This window comes from Haliotis cracherodii, unplaced genomic scaffold (assembly GCF_022045235.1).
Source record: "Haliotis cracherodii isolate W230 unplaced genomic scaffold, xgHalCrac1.p SCAF_8, whole genome shotgun sequence".
Lineage (NCBI taxonomy): Eukaryota > Metazoa > Mollusca > Gastropoda > Lepetellida > Haliotidae > Haliotis > Haliotis cracherodii.
Window position 1 is genome coordinate 59,172,426 of NW_027266341.1, and position 25,609 is coordinate 59,198,034.

Here is a 25,609-nt window from a genome sequence, read left to right on the forward strand (position 1 = left end):
ATGTAAAATCATAGATATTTACATTGTAAGAGATGAGTTTAGTGAAATTGCTGGCAGTGTCGCTGCATGTTTAACAGAGGCAACTGGCAATATGTACCCATGATGGCTGATGAGAACATACGCCCCAAATGGTCTCTATAAAATAGGGTTCGATCACCAAGCTCCACAGAGGGGTAAGACATACGACGAAGGTAAGGTGACTGCCTTACCTAGAGAAACATCTGTGATGTTATTGGTAACTGAAAATGTCCTACTTGAGTGTATATCTTAGATATTTCCATGCACTACTTCTGTGTATAGATTATGCCTCATTTGTTAACTGTATTACGTTGTTTACCTTTTGGAATATGGATTGTGGCTGTCACAATTTCCTATACTGAATATGTGGCATTAAACGTGACCAAATATTTGCCAAACTTTGTTCATTTTCTCCATGTGTTTTTAAATTATTATTTAAAAAAAAATTTTTTTATGAATAATTTTTTATTTTATTCATAACAATAATTGTAATACTCAACACATTCAAGAAATGTAAGCACATGTATCCCACAGTATAATCATACTTAAAATGGGATACGTAGCATCCACGTCCGCATTTTATTATGTTAATAAACATAATGAAATGGACATGCACGAAATAGACATTTCCTGAGTTATTGTTCCACGTTAACATTGGATTTTATTAAACGCATAAGCCAGGTTCTGTAGAAGTTGTTTTTATTACTTATAATAACTTCTTAACCTAATTACTTAGCTCGCGTTTGAAGTGACGTTTTGCTTTTTGAACCTGATGAATTTTTAACAATGTACTTCACAGGCCTCTGTGTCATTCGGGATGGGCTTAAAACAATCTCACTGGGCTTAACACAATCTCATTGGGCTTAACACAATTTAATTGTAGCTGTTAAACAAAAAACTTGCTCAGCCGACTGAAAAGCTTAAAGCAACTATCTGTGCAGATATCTGTATCTTACTTATGGATTCATAGAATATGTGGCCTTGTGTCAAATTAATTCCTTGGAGAATATCAACAAAGTCGTAGGCATGGCTTAGATTTTTTTTTCCATGTGTGGCTCGGTTTGTATCGTAATTAAAAGTAGAAACGCACTGAATACCACATGATCTGTTTATCAACTGGTTCGTTACAAGCAAATGGAAATGGGAAACTAATTGCGTGCAAGTAGATATCCCTGGGGAAATATAATTACTTCCGTTATCAAATTACATTTGACTTGGTCGATGGATGTCATCGTATCCCAGTTGCGTAGAGAGATGTTATTGATGTCAGTCACTGGATTGTCTGGTTCAGATCCGATTATTTACAGACCGCAGTCATTTAGCTGGAATATTGCTGAGTACGGTGTTAAACAACAAACCTGTTTCTGGGATTCAGGTGTTTAAGCCGATAATGGTGTGACGTGATTTACAAGTTTCTGGGATTCAGGTGTTTAAGCCGATAAAGATGTGACGTGATTTACAAGTTTCTGGGATTCAGGTGTTTAAGCCGATAATGGTGTGAAGTGATTTACATGTTTCTGGGATTCAGGTGTTTAAGCCGATAATGGTGTGAAGTGATTTATATGTTTCTGGGATTCAGGTGTTTAAGCCGATAAAGATGTGACGTGATTGACATGTTTCTGGGATTCAGGTGTTTAAGCCGATAATGGTGTGAAGTGATTTATATGTTTCTGGGATTCAGGTGTTTAAGCCGATAAAGATGTGACGTGATTGACATGTTTCTGGGATTCAGGTGTTTAAGCCGATAATGGTGTGACGTGATTTACATGTTTCTGGAATTCAGGTGTTTAAGCCGATAATGGTGTGACGTGATTTACATGTTTCTGGGATTCAGGTGTTTAAGCCGATAATGGTGTGACGTGATTGACATGTTTCTGGGATTCAGGTGTTTAAGCCGATAATGGTGTGACGTGATTTACATGTTTCTGGGATTCAGGTGTTTAAGCCGATAAAGATGTGACGTGATTTACATGTTTCTGGGATTCAGGAGTTTAAGCCGATAATGATGTGACGTGATTTACATGTTTCTGGAATTCAGGTGTTTAAGCCGATAATGATGTGACGTGATTTACAAGTTTCTGGGATTCAGGTGTTTAAGCCGATAAAGATGTGACGTGATTTACATGTTTCTGGGATTCAGGTAATAAATGGTACTAGTTTCCTTTACCAAGAGCAGAAGGCACAAATCTGTGCTGAAAGAGCCCATTTTCCGACTCTATCATGAACATGTGTTTAATAAGCACGATCAGATATCGATCAACCAGGTGTTCGGGGAAAGGTGAACGTATCCTGCCCAAATGGTGGCACAAACACATGCAAAGGCAAGCCAAGTGTTCACCTGAACAAACATGGAATCTGATCTGTCATCGGATTTGATTTTCGTAGATGATGGACATACATTAAAAAGACAAGGTGTGTTATTAAATCAATTATAGTAACAAATGAAATGGTAGTTTATAATGCATTTTACGTCATCTTTGGTGCACATACCCAGAATCGTATGCCCATTGGTTCAAAACCCAGATTCCCCTTGCTCCTTGGTTTCACTGAAGTGATACGTTTCTAGGGCCTGCATCACTTTGGGCACTCCTCCTACTGCGATACTCTCAAAGCGGCGTCAAACCTAACTAACTCACTCGGGGAACATATATTAACAGGATATTAAGTGAAATATACATACACGATTAAACTTAACTTCCAGTCAAGATCAATTTGCGCTAAGGCAAAATCAATGTACGTGCACCAAAATATATCATCACTTGTGAACTGTAGACTGTTGATTTAGTTGGAATTTATATTGGTATGAATTGTTTGATAGGAATTATTTAGAAGTTGACGGATAACAATATAGACACAAGCTTGACAAAGGTATAAGGATCTATACCGAAACGTCGCCTTTACAGTATCAAAGAAGTAGTTGTCCATAAATTGTGTCTACATTATATTGGTAAACACGAGAAATCAATGGGTTGTTTGAGTTTTCCTGCAAGCACATCTAGTTACATGCAAACAGGTGCATTAGACGTTATAAACACACGGACTGACAAGCTATCTCACATGGACTGTCAGACTGTCAGAAACCTTACTCGAAAGCTAGATTACATTTATGAAAGTAAAGCTGCTTGTTAGAATGGTTGAGCTGCTTTGGATGATTAAAGTTTATTCAAATCGATCTTCTCCGGCAGATACGTGGAAGATTATTTGATTCGAGATCGTTCCTCTAATTCGCCCTGTCAATACACTCTCCGATGCGGTTGCCAGTTACCAAACACCCTGTGCTTCAAGTAAACTGTGTCAGATCCGGCCACGGGCTAGAAATCTCCAAATTAGATACTCCCTGTACAATGAGCACTAAATCATGGAGAAAAATGAATTATTTTCCTTTCAACTGCAAACAATGCCATTGATGAGGGTACGAGAGGCTTCTGGAGATGGCTGGTATTTGATGTGGGATTTCAGCAGATGTCTGGGCCTGCGAGATTGGATACAGTCTCGTGATGAATCACGGTAAAACTCGAGAAGACAGACAACCAATCAGGATGCGGTTGAATATGACGTCATTCATCACCCACCCATCATAGCGTAGGTTGAGTTAGTTCACAAAACAAGATGGCGAGTTATTCAGACGGAGCGGTAGTGAAGTTATTATTTCCATTCTGATGCTGACAAGTATAAATGAGTTTTGCTTGTTCAATAAAGGAATCCAGGTCTATTTATCAAATTTTATTGTGAAATCAGTTTCTTTTCCTTGACACTTGGGAGACGAGTTAGAAACACATTGATGAGATTTTCGGAGCTCAATGAATGTGAAATGTTTTGCCAGTTGGATTAGTTGAAAAGTTTTTTTCAGGAATTCTAATACTTATTTGGCTGATAAATTGACCCATCTAACCCTCATTGAGAACTCTTTCCCGTGGATAAGTGCCTTGTAATACAACAGGAACGGGTTAAACTTCTCTTATACTAACCTTGCATATCACTGTTTGAACCAAATATACTTTTGTTTTTGGAAAGTCGTTGTATGATCAATGTTATATTCGGTTATGTTACGCGAGATCTGAGACAAATATTCCGTTCAGATCTGAATAAACTCATACAATATAATGCATGACCTTAACGATATTCAGGTGGCCTAGGTGTCAACTAAGACAACTCTTCGGCAGCCTATGCGTTTCTCTTAGTTCTGCAGAACAAGGAATATAGACCGTTCAGATCCTCGTGACCACGGTAACGCAAGGGTGAGCCGAGGCAAGGGAGTTATCTTATTGTAAAAGTCCAGGTTCCACCCTTGCTAAACAAGGCTGGAATGTCTGGGCTGGATCGTAGAGCCACCAGTAGCTATTACCAGTTATGTCCCTTCTGTTCCCTCCTATAGATCAATCAGATTCCACCCTATCATGTCGCTTGCATTTGCTTCAAACAAAATGGCGGCGCCCAGTCAAGACGATATGAACTATAATCAAAATCTACATTTTGATAAAACGTGTCATACAGGAGCATCAAATCACGTGAGCATCTTTATTAAAAACATGAAAATACTTAGAAAATATCCGTTGACGCCGTGTTTGCGGTACACGTGCTTTACAAATCCTGCAATCGACCGAATCTGCAAGGCAGTTCGCGACCTGGGACCCGTTCCACAAAGCGACATTAGCGCTACGATTGTCGTAAGTCAGTGTTAATGGATAGGAGTTACGAACGACTTAGCGCTAAGATCGCTTTGTGAAACGGGGCCCGGGATGCCGATTTCGTAACGCGATTTTGATTGGACTATGCATAGACGTGTTAGTCCAGCCAAAATATAACTCAATAATTCCAGTCTAGTTTGGCAAGGGTGGAAACTGTACTTTTATTGTCAGTTCATGTCCCTGCCTCGAGAAGATGCATGCGAATGAAGAATAGACCGCATTTACTGTGGAAAGGCAACCTAGGCATGAAATGCTTGGATTGCAGGATGCAAAATTAATGTTGTAAATCGAATGTGTGTGATTATCTCCCCGGTCCCCCCCCCCCTCTCTCTCCCTCTACTCTCTCTCTCTCTCTCTCTCTCTCTCTCTCTCTCTCTCTCTCTCTCTCTCATAGTGCTTGATAAGTTGTATGTCCCAGATTGGAAATAAGTACAAGAAATATTGCTGTCATTAAATATTGCGTTTCTTAATATATTTCTTCTTCTTCTTCTTCTGTTGTGTATGAGAAGTTCTGTTCAAAAGGGAAGTAACAGAAAACAAACAGCAACAACAACATGTTTTAATGTTCTATTTCGTATCCGAATCATAGGATCGTGACATAACCCATATTCTTAGTTTATAACAAGGAAACAAATTTCACGAATTCTATTGAAATTTTATTTGCATCAATCAGAATAGAAAGTCGCCTACAGGATACTACCAATGTTGTCGACGTGTGTTTGAAGTCAACATGCCGGCAGATCGTCATTTGGCCTTTAGGATTAGGAGTCATGACGAAGGAGATAATAGACATTTAAGCACTATCAGACATGCTGCGGCACGGACTGAAGTTGATCGTCTGCTGGATCAGAGGGAAACAGCCATTTTGTATGAGCAGTCGGCAGGTGTCGTCTGATCTCTGAAGCAGACGACTTCTTGGGACCTGGTTGTTTCAATATGGAGGTTGCCGTGTTGTGCTGCAGAATTTGATTGCATTGTTAAGACTGCGAGAGGAAGTGTGTATATTGACTGACACAGTTTAATACATTACAAATGGAAAGACAAAATATCAACGACACAGTTTTATAACGCCTACTTTGTAGTTAATTCAGGTTACAGAATATGAAGACAAGTTTTTTGCACCAGTTTTGGTTAAGATAAATCAATTTGGGGTAGAATAGGTCTCCAGCGACCCATGCTTGTCGTTAGAGTCGACTAACGGGATCGGGTGGTCAGGCTCGCTGACTTGGTTGAAAACGTCATCGATCTCAATTGCGTGTATTGATGCTCATGATATCAATCACTGGATTGTCGATTATTTACAGACCGCCGTCATATAGTATATTGCTGAGTGCGGCGTAAAACAACAAACAAACAATTGCCATTTGAACGTTGTTATCGATAATAAATACTTTCTTGAAAAATGCACATACATGTACAAACATCGAAGAAATAATCGTTCCGTTCAATATATGTATATGTATTTGTTATTCAAAATTACTGAATTGAAGCTGGTATTTTGTATTGAGCTACAAATGCAAAACTATTTTGGCCAACTAATATTGTTTTTATGAGATGTATGAGCCTAAATATTTTATTAGAAAAGTCTTGCAACAATCTATTTTTTTGTGGCTGACAATTTCTTTTTTTTTTTTGAACATTCTGAAGCATAATAGAATAATTATATTTTACAAGCTTTTTCTGAGACAATATATTTGTTTCGATAAAATGTCAGCCACCCATCCCCTCCTCCCCCGAATATCCAATGATCGGTTCCTTAGAGACACATGCAAAATTGAAAACTGTGGTCAATATTGATAGAAAGAAAGAGACGGAAGATGCAGGTTTTTATCAGACTTTATTTTAAACCCCCATGCGGGGATAATCGTTATAAACCTTCAAACAAAAGTGTCATGGTCGATTAATATTTTTCATTATTTTTCTTTTAATAGTATTGAAGTAGTATTTTATCAAACCAAGGTCGTGCACAGTGTTGCCATGTGGGTAGACTTGAAACATCTTCAAAACGGAAATACGTCCCCTTGTTGGTTTATTGTCATTTCGAGGTATCATTTTATAATTAAACTGGAAACATTAAGGTCGTTTTTACAAGTCAGCATCTTTAATCTCATCAGATACTGATGACAGACACACGCTCGGAATGCCATTCGTCGTACTAGAATGTCCGAGAAAATGCGCATTCAAAGTTAACGGCAGATTGCGTTACATGACGAAAACTTCTATCTCCAACTTAACTGGATCTGGTTTCACACATCAAATGGCAGAGATTCGTGAAAAAGTCTAATCTTTCCATTACGATAACTTAATGACCGCAATCTGAATCGTCACACGGAGTTCTTGTACAAACGCCTCCAATTTATTGGCGTGTTTGTGGAAGCGAGCGCCATGTTGCGTGTCAAGGGGAGATTACTCAAGCAACTTCCGACACATTGCTCTTTTACGATTGGTGGTGTTGTAAGCGATCTTGGTCATTGATTTATTGCACGGAGTGTCCAACGAGCGCCAGTCCAAACGGCGATGGGCTCGATGTTCATTTAGCCGGGATGTTTCTCAAAACACAGACAAAGTAAATGGCCGCGCTCTAAGCCTTTCAGAACACGAACGAGAGGAACGGATCAATATTATTTCATTACCCATATCATCTGATCAAAGCGAAACGTCTATAATCTATTGAATCTTCACGAAGCGGGATGGGATCAGCCAAGCAAATTGTTGCGTGTTGTAGACAGGACGGGAGCTGCGAAGGAATTTGTTTGCAGATACGGGCTTACAAAGGGCAATTGTTAAAGAACAAAATTTGGAGTTTCACTCAAGTGGATGTCACAAGTATTTGATAGTGGCATACAATAGAAAATATGGCAATGGAGCCTTGGTGATATTGATTTTGTTGATAGCGTCTTTGATAGTAGGAACGAATTGAGGAGTGTTATTTCAAAGGCCATATGATACGCAAATGAAATGCTTCCCAAATGGGCATCTGCTGCATGGGTTTGTTGTTAAACTGTTTTGCTTGACATGGAATATTTCATTTGATTGTTTGACAGCCATTACCAGTAATGAAAATAACAGAGGATAATAGAATTCTTGTAATTTAATCAATTCTCGTTTTCTCATATCCTGTAGGGTTGTAGTCAAACAAAACGTTCCTGTTTTATGGGATAATTTATGAAATATGAACCAGAATGACTACTTTATACTCAAAGTTGAAGTCTGTATTTTGGATTGGGATAAGTTTTTCTCAACTATAAAGAACACATGTTGACTTAAATGATTTTCCGGGGGGCGTGGGTTGGAATTTATTCGTTAAGTTATACATCTTTTTATCGCAGCTGCGACAGTTGCCCTGTCGTAAGAAGACAAGAAAGTGAACAATGAATATAATATACTGTGTATGTCAACGACTTTTTGCCCATGTTCTGTGGTTTTGTTTACCTGTCCTTAGTTTAAGAGACACTATTGAGACGTTCTTGAGCGAAGGAGACTTAGTAGCTGCAGCACCAACTACTACAAGACGTGCTGCTACTTCTGCCCTTTGCACTACTCTTCTACTCCTGAGGGTGCGTGAATGATATCATGTCGGGCTGTACATCTATACCAGACAAACCAGTGATTGAAATAAAAATGATGACACCCAATAAACCATGTTTTCAAACAGCGTCTAGGACAAGCATGAGGTGGGACAATTTTGGGAGCAGTTTGTTGGTGGTATCCAATGGTTGTTGTGAGAGTCATCTCAGGTGGGGATCAGGTGTATATATTTTGATATAGTTGTTTGTATGTCACTGTACTGCCTGGGTCATTCCTCCTACTGTTTGACCCGTGAAGATTCCGGGGTAGAATAGGTCTTCAGCAACCCATACTTGCCGTAAAAGGTGACTATGCTTGTCGTAAAAGGCGACTAACGGGATCGGGTGGTCAGGCTCGTTGACTTGGTTGATGCATGTCATCGATTCCAATTGCGTGGATCGATGCTCATGATATTAATCACTGGATTGTCTGGTCCAGACTCGATTATTTACAGACCGCCGTCATGTAGCTGGAATATTGCTGAGTGCGGCGTTAAACAACAAACCAACCATCCAACCTCCTACTGTTTACAACTGATGTGCTAGGTTTATTGACTTTCCTTACAGATCTCCCTGTTATTTCTGCATATTGCTTCTATAGCGTTCAACAACACAACATTCACAAATTCCTACGTACATTAACCCCTAAGCCCCAAAATCCGCTAAAATGGTTATTGGGTGGTCAGCCTCCGTGACCTAGCTGACCGGGTCACTCTAAACCGAAGGCAAGGAATGATGCCCATGCTTTCAATCAGCAGCTTTGTTTGTCCAGATATGATCATGTATTACTGACTGTGGCTAAAACAACATTCGGTGTTTCACGGAATGCCATCACTCTGTAACCTACTAAAGAAATTGTGAAAAAAATCTTTTCTCGAAATCAGTTCAAAATTTTGTTGCTGGAAAAAAATGAAACGAATCCAAGCTTTGTGGGAACATGCCACTTGGGCTGAATAGAGAAGGTCATTGCTAGGACATTCACGGATAAACAGTGCGGAGATTTATGGCAATTAAAATTTAATGTTTCCAAATGACAAAAATCTTAAAACGTGAACTGCGTGGTTATTGTGATTAGGTCGTTGCTGATGAGGGAGTCTGCATTCAAACACACAGATTCAACTCCAGCTGAGATTCGAGTAAAGCTTCCCAGTAATTCGAAATATCACTGCTTGGGATCCCAGTAACATTTACCAGGCCCAAAATGACTTTGTTTTTCATTCATCTCCGTCGATGTTATGTACACTGGGGACTCGATCAAATTTGCTGTTTCGTCTGTTAAGAATCACACCAGTAATAACGATGCTGGGTTGGGCTCTAATCTGGTCGCCCATCTCTGACGATGTCCCTCAGGTGCGCTAGAGACCGAATTGGACCAGATGCCACCTGATTGGTCGGTAGTGTTTTCCGTTCGCTAATGATACGATTCCAGGCCTGTGTTGCTTAAGATGAAATCTCCGGCTTGTAATAAGACGTGGGACGATGTTTAAGCTTGGTTATTATTCACAACAGATGCAAAGCAAATTACAAGAGACGTGTCACGGGAGTTAGCTTTTGGTAATCGAGAAGGCTCAATAACTTTACTTTACTGTTGATACAATCAGGACAAGACCATTACGCGGATTGAAAACAATGTATGCACCTGAGTGATATATCAGCCGATCATGCGAGGGTATATCTGGATATATCATATGGTAATCGCTTACGTATATCGGTATATCGACTTACGGTGTCGGTGATGTCTTCAGGGTATCCTCGCAATTCTGTCACTTGTGACACAAGGAAATTCAAACTAAATCGATGTGACAACCTCACGAACAAATATAGATATATAAAGATGAGGTGAGGTGAAATGGGGTTTAACGCCGCGTCCAAGATTACTGCACTTATATAGCGACATGCATGCATGCACGTGTGTGTGTGTGTGTGTGTGTGTGTGTGTGTGTGTGTGTGTGTGTGTGACTGATGCCGATTTATAGTGCTAGTCCATTGAGATACCATGCCGAAGTTTAACATGACTACCCCACTCAGACACAGTATACTTAGCCCCCTAATGCCGAGCGCCAGACAGGGTAACAACAAGTACTATCTTTTAACTTCTTTTGGTATGACGCGGCCGGGGATCGAACCCCGGGCCTTCCGCTCTCCGGGCGAGCGCTTTACAACTAGACCACGGAGGCCGTAGATACATAAAGGAAGAGTGAAGGACAGTATACTGTTGGGATATGAACTATATATCCTGGTAAACAATGACAAATGAAGCCGAAACGTACGCGCCACCTTGTCGAGATCATGTATTGTCTCGAGTGTGCTTTCTTCAGCGCCTCCGTGGTCTAGTGGTAGAGCGTCCGCCCAGAGAGTGGAAGGTCCGGAGTTCGATCCCCGGCCGCGTCATACCAAAAGACGTTAAAAGATGGTACTTGTTGTGACCCTGTCTGGCGCTCGGCATTAAGGGGCTAAAACAAGGACTGGTCGGCTCGGAGTCAGTATACTGTGTCTGTGTGGGGTATTCATGTTAAACTGCGGCATGGTATCTCAGTGAGCTAGCACTATAAATCGGCATCAGTTCGGACTAGTACAAGCAGCCACACAAACACACACACGCACATGCACGTCACTATATAAGTGCAATAATCTTGGAGGCGACATTAAACCCCATTTCACCTCACCTGCTTCACTTTAATGTCGCGCACATCTATCAAACCATGTTGTTTCTCGTCGCCTTTTTTAGGTAGGTCGAACTTTGACTATTTTTTTATGTTATAAACAGGTAGGGAGTACGCATGTGTGCCTTGATTAAAAACAAAAAACGAATGCCATTATTAGTTCTCATGTCGGATTCCACAAAGTATTCGGATTGGCAAATTATTCTAAAACTGCGATAATGGATTACTTGAAATTTGTTACGCCAAATCTTAAGGTTGAATCGATTTTTAAGATCGTTATGGAAAGAAAAAAACATATTTTGTTTGTTATTTGTTTAGTATTTACTTAATGCACAGATATTAACTTTTTTTGCAGGAAATGCACGTTCAGCAAACGGCCCTCGTCGGTCCACCGACACATCACTTGGGATAGATGAACCCTACTTTGTCAAATGGAGATGTTTCATTAGGTAGTATTCTCAAGCTATGTTTTATTAAGCATTGTCAAATTACAATTACACAAGGTGTCAGGAAAGACGATGGAGACTCACCGACATAACTGTGTAAAGGTCAAGGTCATTATTGGATCGGCTCTAGAAGTGGCGGTATATCCCTAATTTCAGTATTTTTGTTGATGACCCATGTCAGTTTCGTCTCAGACCTGTTCCAGAATCAGCTGGTGGTGGGATTGAATCCCTGCTTGTCCCTGATTAGCATCCCTGATTAGCATCCCTGATCCGTCGACATCATATCCGTGCTTGGCTCTTTCCCCACAGTAGTAAACGTCTAAGACCTGCAGAACTTTGGACTTTCCTCCAACATTAAGCTGACACGCCGTGATGGAAGGGATACTAAACTTGTTTGTTTTGTTTCAGTTTGTAATGTTAATTTGTTGTATATCATACACGTTGATACAAAGCCATTCTTAATATATCCGATGACCAATACTTCGGTCGTCTAGAAAGGTAAGTTCCAATGGTTTGGAGTTATGAGTATCTTATACTCAATGCGTTTAATCAAGGACTAAGTGAGTGAGTTGGGTTTAACGCCGCTTTTAACAGTATTCCAGTTATATAGCGGCGTGTCAGCTTGATGTGGGAGGAAAGCCCGAAGTGATGCAGGTCACAGACGGGTTTACCAGTTCGGTGAAACCCACGAGCACACCCAGAAACATAATCGTTGTACCATCACAAAACCAAACCGATGGAAACCACCTCTATAGACTATCGACGTTACGGTCATAGTACATAGCACATAGGTCATAGTCATGCATATGATAAGGGTTTTGTATTAGGGTGTCTCGGGATGTACTGCTAATTCACATTACAAACTGGCAGCTGCAGATTAGCTATCGAGTATCAAGCCATATCGGTATAATTTAAAAAAGTTAATCTAACCAATTTAAAACGGTTCTCGGAGAGAGGTACCCCGAGGCCAATGTGCACGGTAACGTCGATTTAAATTACACACCGCTGGAAAAGACGAGCTCTTTTTCTGGTAATCTTAATACTAACAAGCACATGTTTTCTCCAATTAAATGTTCTTTTAAGAACACGTTGTTAAATATTGCTACGTTTTGCACATCAGAAATGCTCGATGGACACAATACATGAGGTCACGATGGATATAACAATGGTAGTGTGCTCAACTGGTGTATTGTGTGTTACATGTTTATAACTGATTCACCATTTTATTGAGCCGCTCATATAGTTTTACCTTAGAACTAGGAAGCCACGAGTTGGGAGAACGGATGGCAAGCTAACTAATGTGCCGTCATTCGCTTTGCAGAGTTGCGTCCCTTAATCGTGCCAGGATCCTATAAACGATCATGGGTTCGATTCTGTTTCTAGGTTTATCAGCACCATAACCCTAGTGGTGGGTTCACCAAAGTGGCAAAAGTCTGAGACCTGCATCACATCGGGTGATGCTGATACGCTATACTGACATGAATACTGTTTCAATACGGCGTTAAACCAAAATTAACTCACTCCCTGTCTCATTTTTGAGTCGGACTCATTAAGATCTATACATTCACAAATGGTTAGAGTTAATTTTATAAGGATATCGGGTCTCTTTCATTCAAATCGATCTCATGAGCACGTGTCAAATAATTTGACATTTGCAAGTAATGGGACTTTAATGATTAACTATAGCCGTTTAACTATAACCACATGAAATATTTTTTTTGTGGATTCTCTTTTCAAAGCTGGCATTTGTACTTATAAACCATCCAAAGGCCAGAAGCATTAAACTATTCTTGTTTATGTGTTTTTGTGTCCCGACAGAATATCTTTCTTAGACCAAACAGATCCATGCAAATAAAATTCGCATGATAACTTTCATTGTTGATTTACTGTTTATGAGTATAATAGCCTTTTAAAAAAAGTGCTTGACATATTTCCAAATGTCACAGTTTAACATAGTCACGTGTATTACACTTACGTATCAGTCGGATGTATGCTGGTATATATTCGCGTTCACTAGTACTGCGCAACTCCAACTGCCGTGTATAGGATTGCTTTTACGACATATGTTTAGTCCATCGCGTGAATTATGTTCCATTTTACGACTAGCCACTTGTCGTTTTCGGCAAATCAGGATGTGAGTACCGCCAAAACGTTCTTTTACTATTATATTTATACCGATCTCTTGACCGGGGCAAATACAAACATCTTGCCATGGGATTCATTTAAACAAATTTAATAGTACTAATTTAATAATACTATGCATAGATTTCGTCAGTAAATGGCTTATAATTATTTTCCTATTGTTTTCAAGTACTTTGTAATAAAAATACAACTTTGTTTTTTACATTGGTTTCTATAGGAGTCAATCGTGGATTTATGTTAAATAGCCTCGTTTTAATAGTGTCATATTTGACTGTAATACTGACGTTTCGGACGTCGTAATAATAAGTTCAGATAATAATAAGACTAGAGACTAGTACACTTAAACACACACACACACACACACACACGCACGCACGCACGCACGCACGCACGCACGCACGCACGCACACACACACACACACACGCACACACACACACGCACACACACACACAGACACACACACACACACACACACACAGAGACACACACACACGTGCATGCACTACGCTCCATGAGTAAAATAATTTTACACTCTACGCTGAACCCCATTCACCTTCTCTTGTACGTAAAGTATACATTTTATGTAGGGTAGAGCTAATTTGCAAGTAGGGTACACTTGATATTTGTGCGTAGTGTTCATCTGTACGTAAGGCACCATCATTGTACAGCGAGACCTTACCACAATGTAATTGTCATTCTGAAAGTATTACATATATACTGCTCAAAAGAAATTAGGGACCACCCATACCACTTTAGTTATTCTATCGTTTCAGATTAGCAATATAGTAATATGAAAGAATTTGGTGGTCCTTAACTGGTATATAATGTAATTTTTAAGCCCCGATCATTTACCGGCAGTCGCATGGAGCAGCAATGACAAACAACAAATAAACAGACACAGTCGTCTGAACACTTTCAATTTTACAGTTTTCGCCAAATCTTGAATCATTAAACGCAAAGCGAATTCATCACACATACAATCACTAGCTCCCATTTCGAGAAGGTGGCTCATCAGATGTCGTAGACACGTCTAGGTGATAAGAAAACAAATAAATACCACGAACTCGAAATCCCGAGAACCACTAAATGTCATGCAGTTCGTCTCAGCCATGTTGCTAATCACGTGTTAACATTTAAACTGTGCCCCCTCCCGCCTGAGCATCTGTGTTGGGATAGTGCCATCGTTGTGAGCTAATCAAATGATGTATGTCCAGTCTGGACTGTTGTGACCACTTGGCGGCTAATTGATAGCTCTACTGCCACTGACCATGGTCGTCTTGGGCGGAAGTTCAAATGATGGAACTGCGGAGGCTGCACATGAGCCCAATACATCCTTAGAATCCGGGGACATAATGACCACTCCGGGGCCACAAACATGTACATATAGACATTTTCTTTTGTTGCACAGGTATTCTAAAAGCAGAGACACATGTTATGTGATATTAATATTTCTAATTATATTTTGGTAAACCTTTAAATACACTTTTCATATTCTGACCAAACGACGCTAACAGTTCCGAAACGTTTGAGTCTGACAATGCAGAAGTTGTCTTAAGTGAGTATATTTAACTGTATTTTATCAATGTTATTCCAGTCTTGTGGTTTTCATCTTCACGAGTTAACGCTCCAACCATTAAGCTACCCCCCCCCCCCCCATAAGATATTTAAAAACACGACGAAACAGAGAAATAAAGGGAATAATAAAACATTTTTTTATATATGTAATGTTCGTTTCATATCGACCTCGTTGTGGAGTTAACTTTTCAATATGGCTGACACATCAGCCATATTGGATTATGGTTTGCATGACTGTTTTCCATATGGTTCTGCTAAACACGAATGAATAAACCATTCATTCATTCATTCATTCATTCATTCATTCATTCACTCACTCACTCACTCACTCACTCATTCATTCATTCATTCATTCATTCATTCAACTACACATTTAGTAATTACGGAATTAATGTGAAAAACACAACAACGGAAAGGTGAACGTGTCATTTGTCTTGGTGAAGTGTGATAGAAATTAAGGATTGACCTCCAGATCCAGTCATTACACAAATCTTAAATTAGAACTATTTCTAACAAAATAAATATAAGAAGATAATGATATATGGACGTTTTTGTGTAGTATAACGTTTGCCTAAGTATATAGAGTAAATACCGTGACACGAAGACACTCCTTTAATGACTGTTCACCAGACAATGACCAGTTATTTGATAGCAATTCTTATTGTTTTCTTGTGGAATGCAGACTATAAGCATAGCTGAACTGGCCAATATTTAATTAAATCCATCAAGATACCACAGTTTAACAAACTGCACGATTGTTTCTGTAGGTAATGAAGGCATATTTCTGTAGAAGAGGCCTCATTGAAGGATTGATCGGAAGCTTCATCAATAGATGAAATATCTCTAAACTTCTATGAACAAATGATATATGATGTTGGCTTTGTGAGTTAGACATAGCGTTTAACGCCATTTAACAGTATATCAGTCATATCTTTGAATTTGTTCTTGTCAGGGTTGGAGAACGAGTGGCCTTGTAGTCTCAGGCGACCCAGTTGTGCCTTAGTCCTAACAGAAACCTGTGGTCATTGGTTTCGAGTTCCATATTCGTTGATTATATTTCTAGGCTTATCAGCACCATACCCGTGCTTGTGGGTTTTACCAAAGTGGCAAACGTCTAAGACCTACATCACTTCGGGCTTTCCTCCGAAATCAATCTGACACTTCTTTTACACAAAACAAAATTCACTCACTCATATGACTCTGTAGTCTGTCTTACAGACCCTGATACAAATATATATCAAATACAGCCCATGCAAGTCTATAATGTTTGGCAAGTCTAGGTTACTACAGTATCTGAAAATGAAGAGAGTCACTGGGCTCCCTTTTATCATATTTTTATTAAGATAACTGAACAACTGTTTTTTCTGTACGATATGTTCATTTCAGAGACTAGATGTTAGTCTAGTGACGCTGGTCACTATTATAATAACTATGGTAAAGCACGATGCAGTGCTGGCAGAGTGAGGATCATAATGGGTTCAGGTCTAGATCCGAAGTTAGTTTCATCGGATCCTGACGGCATGGTTACACAGGGCTGAACAGGTATTTGCGCGTTTTACTCTTTCCCTTGCGACAGTGACTGAAGAGGAAATACGAGGTAATGAATCGAATTTTCAGTTGTGTTGTGTCTGGACGCAAACGTGGTTGGAGTTACCTCCCTTAAATAGCAATCCGAAACCGTTGTATTTTGGTATAAAATATATTAAAAGATTTTCAGCATCCTGAGATTATCTGTCATAAATAGATTCATAATAGAACTTCGGTCGACTGACATACAACTAACCGGAAGAACCATAGTCCACGTTTTATGTGTACATGAAAGACCCTTCATATGTGGCATAACGAAGTAAAAAAATACTTCAAGTATTATGTATATTTGACGAAACATACTCGAAAGCAAATGTAACTTTCATCATGCCTTTTTCTGATAATATTGTGAAGTTTTAGAATCACGTCGAGAACAATTGATTTCAAACATTTCGACCATCAACATAACATTTCAAAAGAGTTCGTGAGTATGATGTCAGACCGCAAATATCACGGTGGAAATGAGCTTCGTACATTATAACCATGCGGGGAATCGAACCCGGGCCTTTGGACTGATGTGCGAACGCTTTAACCACTGCGCTACCCCACTGCCCCTTGTACCAGTAAACCACCATTCAAGTTGATAATTAACCAATGACATGATTCATATATCCTAACCCAGTCAACAATGTGTTTGATTGCTGTTTAACGCCGCACTCAGCAATAGTCAAGCGGTCTGTTAATAATCGCCGCCCAGGGATCCATGATTAATGTTGGTAGAAATAAGTACAGTTTTGCTGATAAATAGACACCAACCATGCAATCTGAGTTCATTACCGTCATTTGATTTAAATATCAAGTGCAGGAAGCAAGTCATCAAATGATAAATGACACATAAACAGTATCAATTCATAGATCATGCTTCTTTGTGTGGCAATGTAATCAGTGATGCCTTATTGAACTATAGTTCCCGTGGTGTCAGTTCCGTTTCAAATCTAAAACATATTTATCAACTAGAGATGCTTGAATAAATGGAGCAATTTAACATCATAATGATAAAACAACGCTGGGCAGAACGTGTCACCTTGCAGTGGACTACGACCGATGTATCGGTGCGTCATAGCAACGCACAAACAAGCTCAAATATTAGTAGTCACTCGTACGACGGTAGTCCCACTGTTGGTATTGGGTTAACGTGTCATTAGTCTGTAATGTAACCTAAGCCAGTTTATATACTCAACAACAAAAGTTCCTGTGACACCAATATTTTAGTGTATTTTGATTTTCAATATTGTTGTACATGTATGGAATCAAGTCAAAAACGCAACTGCTACAGAAAAGCATGCATTCCATGCAAAAGTTGACTTTTATGCAAGCCCCATGCATTTCACTACCCAAGAATGGATATAAAAACATGTGCGTTAACGGTATTCCATATGCATTGTTTAGCATCGTGCTGACAACAACCACTCAAAACAACAAAATTACGCAATTATTCAACATCACGAAATGCCACGCCTGTCCGAAAATGAGCGTCTGCGATCCATTGGTATGCTTGAAGCAGGACCGAGTCAACGTGATGTTGCAAGACAACTTAACGTCAACAGAAAAACCATTTGGTGTTTATGGCAACGTTGACAACAGACGAATGCAGTTAGAGACCATCCTCGGAGTGGCAGGCCACGCGTAACCAATAATCGACAAGACAACTGGATTCGAACAACACACCTACGAAATCGATTCCAGCCAGCAACAATGACTGCAAGAAGCATCCCTGGCCTTCGACGAATATCTTCACAAACCGTACGTCGTCGCCTCAGATGTGCAGGGATTGTCGCCAGAAGACCCACCAGACGTCCCGTTTTGACAGGAAACCACCGTCAAGCACGTCTACACTGGTGCAGACAGCGTCTACGCTGGACGGCCATTCAGTGGGGACAAGTTCTATTCACTGGCGAGTCTCGTTTTCAACTCAGCCACAGCGATGGACGAATTCGAGTGTACCGACGTCGAGGTGAACGTTACGTCAATCACTGTGTCACTGAAGAAGGTCGGTTCGGGGGCGGCAGCGTTATGGTATGGGATGGTTTTACAGCAAGACAGAGGACCCGCTTGATAGTTGGAGAGGGAACTCTCAATGGACAGCGCTACCGCGACGTGATCATCGGCCCTGTTGTTCTTCCGTTTTTTCGTCGTCAAGGCCCAGGCAATACCTTTCAACATAACAACGCCTGGCCTCATATTGCTCGTCTGTTCAGGATTCTCTTCAACAAAACAATGTGAATGTTATCCCCTGGCCGGCTCGCTCCCCTGATCTCTCACCAATCGAGCACATGTGGGATGAGATGGATCGGCGCCTTCGACGTCACCCACGTGTTCCACAGACACTCCAGGAACTTCGAAACAGGCTCTAGCAGATATGGACAGATACCCCACAGGACTTTGTGCGACGCCTGGTCCATTCCTTGAGACGATGATGTGTTGCTTGCATCGCAACCAGAGGTTGACACACACATTGATTTGTAAATTGATATTTTGGCATGTTCATGTTTTTTTTTTTTATGAAATCTCGCATTTTCTGAAGTCAGTATGGCAAATTAAACCGTTTGAACACTTACAGGAGTCTTTTATCCGTTGCAAACCGAAATTGTTTCAGATTTGGTAAAAAGAATAACTTTGCCTTAAATCTTATTCAATGTCACAGGAACTTTTGTTGTTCGGTATATATGGTTATAAGGCGTAACAGCTAATTTTGATATCAATTTGAAATTAAATTGATTATACTCATATTATTCAAGTCGAAAGAAAAACAAGGGGTGGTGGGGTAGCCTAGTGGTTAAAGCGTTCGTTCGTCACGCCGAAAACCCGGGTTTGATTCCCAACATGGGTACAATGTGTGAAGCCCATTTCTGGTGTGCCCCGCCGTGATATTGCCGGAGTATTGCTTAAAGCGGCGTAAAACCATACTCACAGACTCAAAATAACACAAAGAAGTACGACTGGAACAATATCTCTTGTTGGGCATGTAATTGACAGGGATGTTAAATTGAGAGTCCTATATTGTTTAATGTTACAATTAGTGTTCTGTCTGTGTATATCTATTAAGAATGTATTCGATTGGAAATTGGATTAGACCAATCAATTACAATCGTTAACTTAATGGTACTCGGTTGAAAACAGTCGCCGAACAGGGCAAACTTAAGGATAAAAACATAATTATGAAACCCGTATCAAATACATCATCGTCTGATAACCATTTCTTGTTTGTTTCATTTCGACCATCATGAACAACGGTCAGTTTATACGACTTGACCTGCAGCTTATCTTCATGCGGATATTGGACACCAGCGACTGGTCAGCCTGCTTCCAACACTGTGAGTTTCCTGGATCAAAGACATTCGACTGTGACAAATTCTTGCCTTTCGTGAGTACACAGACTTATGTAGTAGGGCCTGTTATTTATTGTTGCTGCCACATATTTCACTCAATGTTTTGTTTGTTTGTTTGTTTGTTGTTTAACGCCGCATTCAGCAATATTCCAGCTACATGGCGGCGGTCTGTAAGTAATAGAGTCTGGACCAGACAATACAGTGATTGACAACATGAGCATCGATCCACGCAATTTGGATTGATGACATGCATCAACCAAGTCAGCGAGCCTGACCAACTGATCCCGTTAGTCGCCTCTTACGACAAGTATTGTCGCCTTTGACGGCAAGCATTGGTTGCTGAATACCTATTCTACCCCGGATCTTTACGTATTGCCTTTTGAAAACCTAATCCGATGTGTTTCAATACAAGAAAATGATTGTGGCAGTAAATATTTACTCGCATGACAAAGAATGATGGCTGAGAAACAAAATTACATTTTTGATTTTGATTATTTCATACCTAAGTACACAGAACAATTTTATATTTGTGTGGTCAGTTTGCAAAATAAATACAAATATTACAAAAAATGGGATAGGTTTTCAAAGCGTTTCAGTATAATCTGTTAATTATTCATTGATATTGTGAGATTATTTATTGATTTCACAATTTAGTTTCCTCCTTTACACAATACATCTGTGGTGTGATTTGCTGAAAGATTTTCAAGAATGGAGAGGAAAGTTGTGCCTTGGACTTGTGTCCGTTGGACGTTAAGAACGTTGGAGTTAGCTCCCTTACACAGAGACCACACATGTATACGGATGGAAAAAGTTATGGAACGCATATTTCATGATGGCTATTTGAGAATCATAACTGTCGATATCCCGACTACATGACTGCGAACATACCACTGCAAGTAGTGCGACCAAACGCAGCCATGAAACCCACATGCATGTGGTAGTACTATGTCAACGATGGGGAAATGTCAGAATTTCTGAACGTTTTTGTGACTTAACCGAAGATCGAATCATCCGTAAAATATTTGACTGGAGTAATAAATGGGTAACCGGAAGAAAACGAAATCTTGATTCAGAGATCTTGGTAATATCATTTATTCTATCTTAACAATTTTAACATCGTCGTCTGCCCACAGGGCGGGGCGACTGTTTGTGTTTCGACAGAACAACGCCCATTATATTACACTGTTCATATCTCCATGGATATACAGCGGGACAATATATGTTTTTCGATTACATCCTAGAAGAACGGTTTGATTCTATTTTTCCAAGGTAAAAGTATTGATTTCACTTATAACTTTTCTTGCAGATCTAGAAGTGTCACCATTACTGGTGATTGATAGTCACGACATGGAAGCATTTCGTGTATCCAGGGGTGGGGTGGGGAGGCGGGGGAGTCGCCTCTTACACAAGCATGGCTTGATGAAGGCCAATAATGGTTATATCTATGTAAATCAGGACGTAGACTAAATACTGCAGTTACAGCTTTGTTCTAATTCGCAAACTCAAATGAACTTAAAACACTAACCAACAGAAAACCGATACACATAATTAGGTAACGTCCACGGTATGGGCAGGGACAATACTTATAACAGTGTAGACTGAGTGAGTGAGTGAGTATGGTTTTACGCCGCTTTTAGCAATATTCCAGCAATATCACGGCGGGGGACACCAGAAATGGCCTTCACACATTGTACCCATGTCGGGAATCGAACCCGGGTCTTCGGCGTGACGAGCGAACGCTTAAACCACTAGGCTACCCGACCGTCCCTATAACAGTGTAGAAAGGCTGACAGTTGAAGACTCTATGTACGGTGGCTCCCTGGAGGTTTCGGGTTAGAATTTATGTGCAGCATTCCATGCTTATCTTGAGTGGCGACTAACGGAATCGGGTGGTCAGACTCACTGGCTTGGTTGATGCATTTCATCGTATCCCAATTGCGTAGATCGATGCTCATGATGTCAATCACTGGATTGTCTGGTCCAGACTCGAACATTTACAGACCGCCGTCATTTAGCTGGATTGTTGCTGATTTCGGCGTTAAGCACCAAACAAACTTCAGGATGGGTGGGCGATCAGGCTGCCTTACCCTGTTTTAGTTATGGACTTCATGTGCCTCAACAGGTTTCTCAGTTGCGTGTCCTCTTTGTCACGTGACACGTGCACGCAAATCGTTTTGGCTGACAGACGCTACCGTAGTAGTACTTCCTTAAGGCTTTGACAATGATTACATTACAACACCCTGTTCATTCTATGTCCGGTTCCTTTTGTCTGAGTGTTGTTATTTAGAGGAAAACAGTTTCGTACTTGGTCAAGACTTGAGGTGTTCACATTAATCATCCATACAAACAATATGCATTCTACAAAGTCACCGTACATAGCAGTGAATAGAGGTAAGTTATCTTATGGACGTATTTGTGTGTGTTATATTTACTTATCATCCAAAACTGGCTCTCACAGGAGATATCGCTTGGATGAAATGACATCACAATGCTTTGCAGACCATTGCGACATCACTGGTTACCATGACGTCACAATCAAATGACATCACTAATGGCTCTGCTACTGAAGCTGTTAGCAGTACTTTTTACACTGAAGACACTGCTAATTACTGTCTCCAAATTGAAAAAGTTGGAAGAATGATGTTGGATGATAAATAAAATCTCACCCTCGTGTCTTTTGACATCAAATATATCAACACTCGTTGATAAAAGTGGCAAAAATCCTCGGCAAGCCTCGGAATTTTTCCACTTTTATCAACTCGTGTTGATATATTTGATATCAAAAGACACTCGGGTGAGATTCTCTATTTCTTATAAATACAAAATGCATAATACATTCATCGTATGGTCATTACTTTTAAATTATCATCTTCTATTTTGTCCAGAAAGGAATTTCTACCTGCAACTTTTGTATGCCACAGTTAAAAGCCCATATTTTCCCATTATGTGCATTATTATGTTCCTGATTTCATAATCAGCTTTGAATTCTATAGGACATAATACAGCTTCCTGCTCAGACATTCTTCTATTGTAGCTTAAAGTTTCCGTCCTAATCATTCGTCATCATGCTTTGTAGATAGTTATTGTGAGGAAAACTCTGAACTAAAGATTTGTGAATCAGTCGAAGAGAATCTCCTGGTCTTTCTATGTCAGGGCACGCGATATGTGAGAAGTCTTATCAGGACAACAGTTTGGAACTTGAGTTCATATAAATCTTCCACACAAACAATATGCATTCTACAATGTCACCGTACATAGCAGTGAACAGAGGTAAGATATCTTATGCCCGTATTTGTGTGTGTTATATTTACTTCTTATAAATAAGGAATGCATAATACATTCATCGTATGTTTTTCCTTTATGAAGGCAACTCCCCTCCAACAGAACCTGCTGACAATCACCCAGTGCAGATATACACGTACAGTCGTCACACCGGAGTCGTGGTAGGTGGGACGTTGTGATTTAGCGGCTTCTTAGCTTCTTTGCAAAAGTATACCATGACTCAGTACTTTATTGTGAGCGTGAAAATGGAAAAATAATCGAGCATGAAAAAGTTAATACGCCCGTTGTAAGAGGTGATTCGTGATCAGGTGCCTTTGTTGATTGTGTGTGATCATACCCCGATGTCCTGTATTGTTGCTCACAATAACTACCACTGGATGTCTGATGAAGACTCGACTATTTACAGGGCGGCGCCATATACGTGGACTAGTGCCGACTGTAGCGTTAAACACAAAACTATCAATTAAACACAAATATGTTTGAAAAACATGTCTCAATTTTATATCACCGCTAAACAGTGATCTCTTAAACATTCAGTATGATTTAGGATATATTTCCAAAGATACAAGTTCGGAAAGATTTCGGGTTGGTGTTGAACGTTTTCACGGTACATGTAATAAATTAACACTCTACTTTTCAGACGACCCAACCCGGAGCTGTTGTTGTCAATGAAGCAGAGGATCCCCCAGATTACCTTGGGCTGGCAGCTTGCTCGGTCTGTCTCTGTTGGATGATAGGACTTCTCGCAGTTAGTTATTCCTTCGAGGTATGTACAGATTCATATATTCATATGGTTACTTAGTATTGCACCAAATGTATCTTCAGTTCAATGTTAGCTTACGTCCTTTAGATTCATCATATTCACAATGATTTTTTTTTTTTTTTTAAGATGCTATTTCTGAATCAAACTGATTGAAGGCATAGTCGTGACCTTATTCCAATGTTAATTATCGGTTGCTAATTATATAAGGCATTGGTGGGACCTGAGAAAGTCGCTAGTCAGGTGAACACGCATTTATAAGTATGATTGAGGCACAGCATTACCTTTTTGATCATGCGACCAGTCTCACAACAACCATAGTAGATGTCCATTGACCATTGATTGGATTGACCACACACAAGTAGGCTATTGTGAGTGTGAAAATGGAGAAATAATGAAAAAGGTAATCGCAACGCGAGAGAATAAAAGAGAATAAGAAAGAATATCTGACGAAACAGATTCCATTGGGAAAAAAAGGGAATATATCGGTGAAAAATAAATGAAGGTTTGATGACTGAATATCAGAGATGCCACTAGGTGTTCGCGAAAAGGTGTTCAGCCAAGTCGCAAAACCTGACCGATCAGGTGGATCAGTATATTACCCGACTTTTATTTACGCGAGGTTGTAAAAGTTATAAAGGTGGAGGGGTGCACACGACTCAAATCACAAGCACATGGTGGCATGAACATTTCCTCAGCCCATTGTAAGAGGTGATTCGTGATCAGGTGCCGATGTCCTGTACTGTTGCTCATAATACCTACCACTAGATTATCTCATGAAGACTCGACATTTTACAGGGCGCCGTCATATACGTGGACTAGTGCCGACTGTAGCGTTAAACACTAAACTAACAAATAAACACAAATAAGTTTGAAAAACATGTCTCAATTTTATGTCACCGCTTAACATGTTTGTGTTCTCTGCTTCAGTCTAAAAAATATGCGATGAGTGGGAACTATGCAAGAGCTTCAGAGTCGGGCAAGTCAGCGAGAATCACTGCAGTCGCGGCGATTTTGATTGGATTGGTAATTACTGTCACCATGGTTGCGTGGGAATTCATGAAGCATTCGAATTGTTCTCCTAATTGTTAGACCCGTTTATTGTTAATTTGACACATTTATTCCTTGTCCGTAACCAACATCTTTGCCGTTTGACAAATGTAAAATTATCAACGTAAAATAAAATAAATATTTCTTTATCAGGCTGAAGTGATGATTTTGTTTCTGTGGAACTTTCAACATGTTACTTCAAAATGCTGTGTGTGCTTGACTGGAGCTTTGCTATTGTAATCATGGGCCGGTGGCCTACATTACATTTTGAATAAAGGAATTGAATTGAACTGACTGGATTATATACTTTGATATTACTTCCTCGGGGAATCCGGGATAGATAGGTTCCCACAGTCCCATGCTTGTAGCACTTAGTTGTCTCCAAGGAATTGTCTTTTTGGTGAAAAGGAAGGACGACATCGGCATCACTGTTTTCGAACATTTAATAATTCCATTTAAAAACAAAACACAGACAAGAACACAAAGAGCGAGGTCCCACCAT

At 40.0% G+C, this 25,609-nt stretch overlaps 1 protein-coding gene across 1 annotated transcript; it reads left to right on the plus strand.

The window, feature by feature from the left end:
• The first annotated feature begins 23,242 nt into the window (after positions 1-23,242).
• On the plus strand, positions 23,243-25,187 carry LOC139449412 (trafficking regulator of GLUT4 1-like). The gene is made up of 4 exons (XM_071230783.1): positions 23,243-23,285; positions 23,382-23,458; positions 23,938-24,063; positions 24,988-25,187. Exons 1-4 carry the CDS (start codon positions 23,246-23,248, stop codon positions 25,147-25,149), a joined length of 405 nt encoding a protein of 134 aa, XP_071086884.1. The 5' UTR covers positions 23,243-23,245; the 3' UTR covers positions 25,150-25,187.
• Positions 25,188-25,609: the final 422 nt, after the last annotated feature.

Coding starts and splice junctions, on each gene's coding strand:
- LOC139449412 (XM_071230783.1), top strand. CDS start 23,246: ATGCATTCTACAATGTCACCGTACATAGCAGTGAACAGAG. Junction 23,286..23,381: donor GTACATAGCAGTGAACAGAG/GTAAGATATCTT, acceptor TCCTTTATGAAG/GCAACTCCCCTCCAACAGAA. Junction 24,064..24,987: donor CAGTTAGTTATTCCTTCGAG/GTATGTACAGAT, acceptor TCTCTGCTTCAG/TCTAAAAAATATGCGATGAG.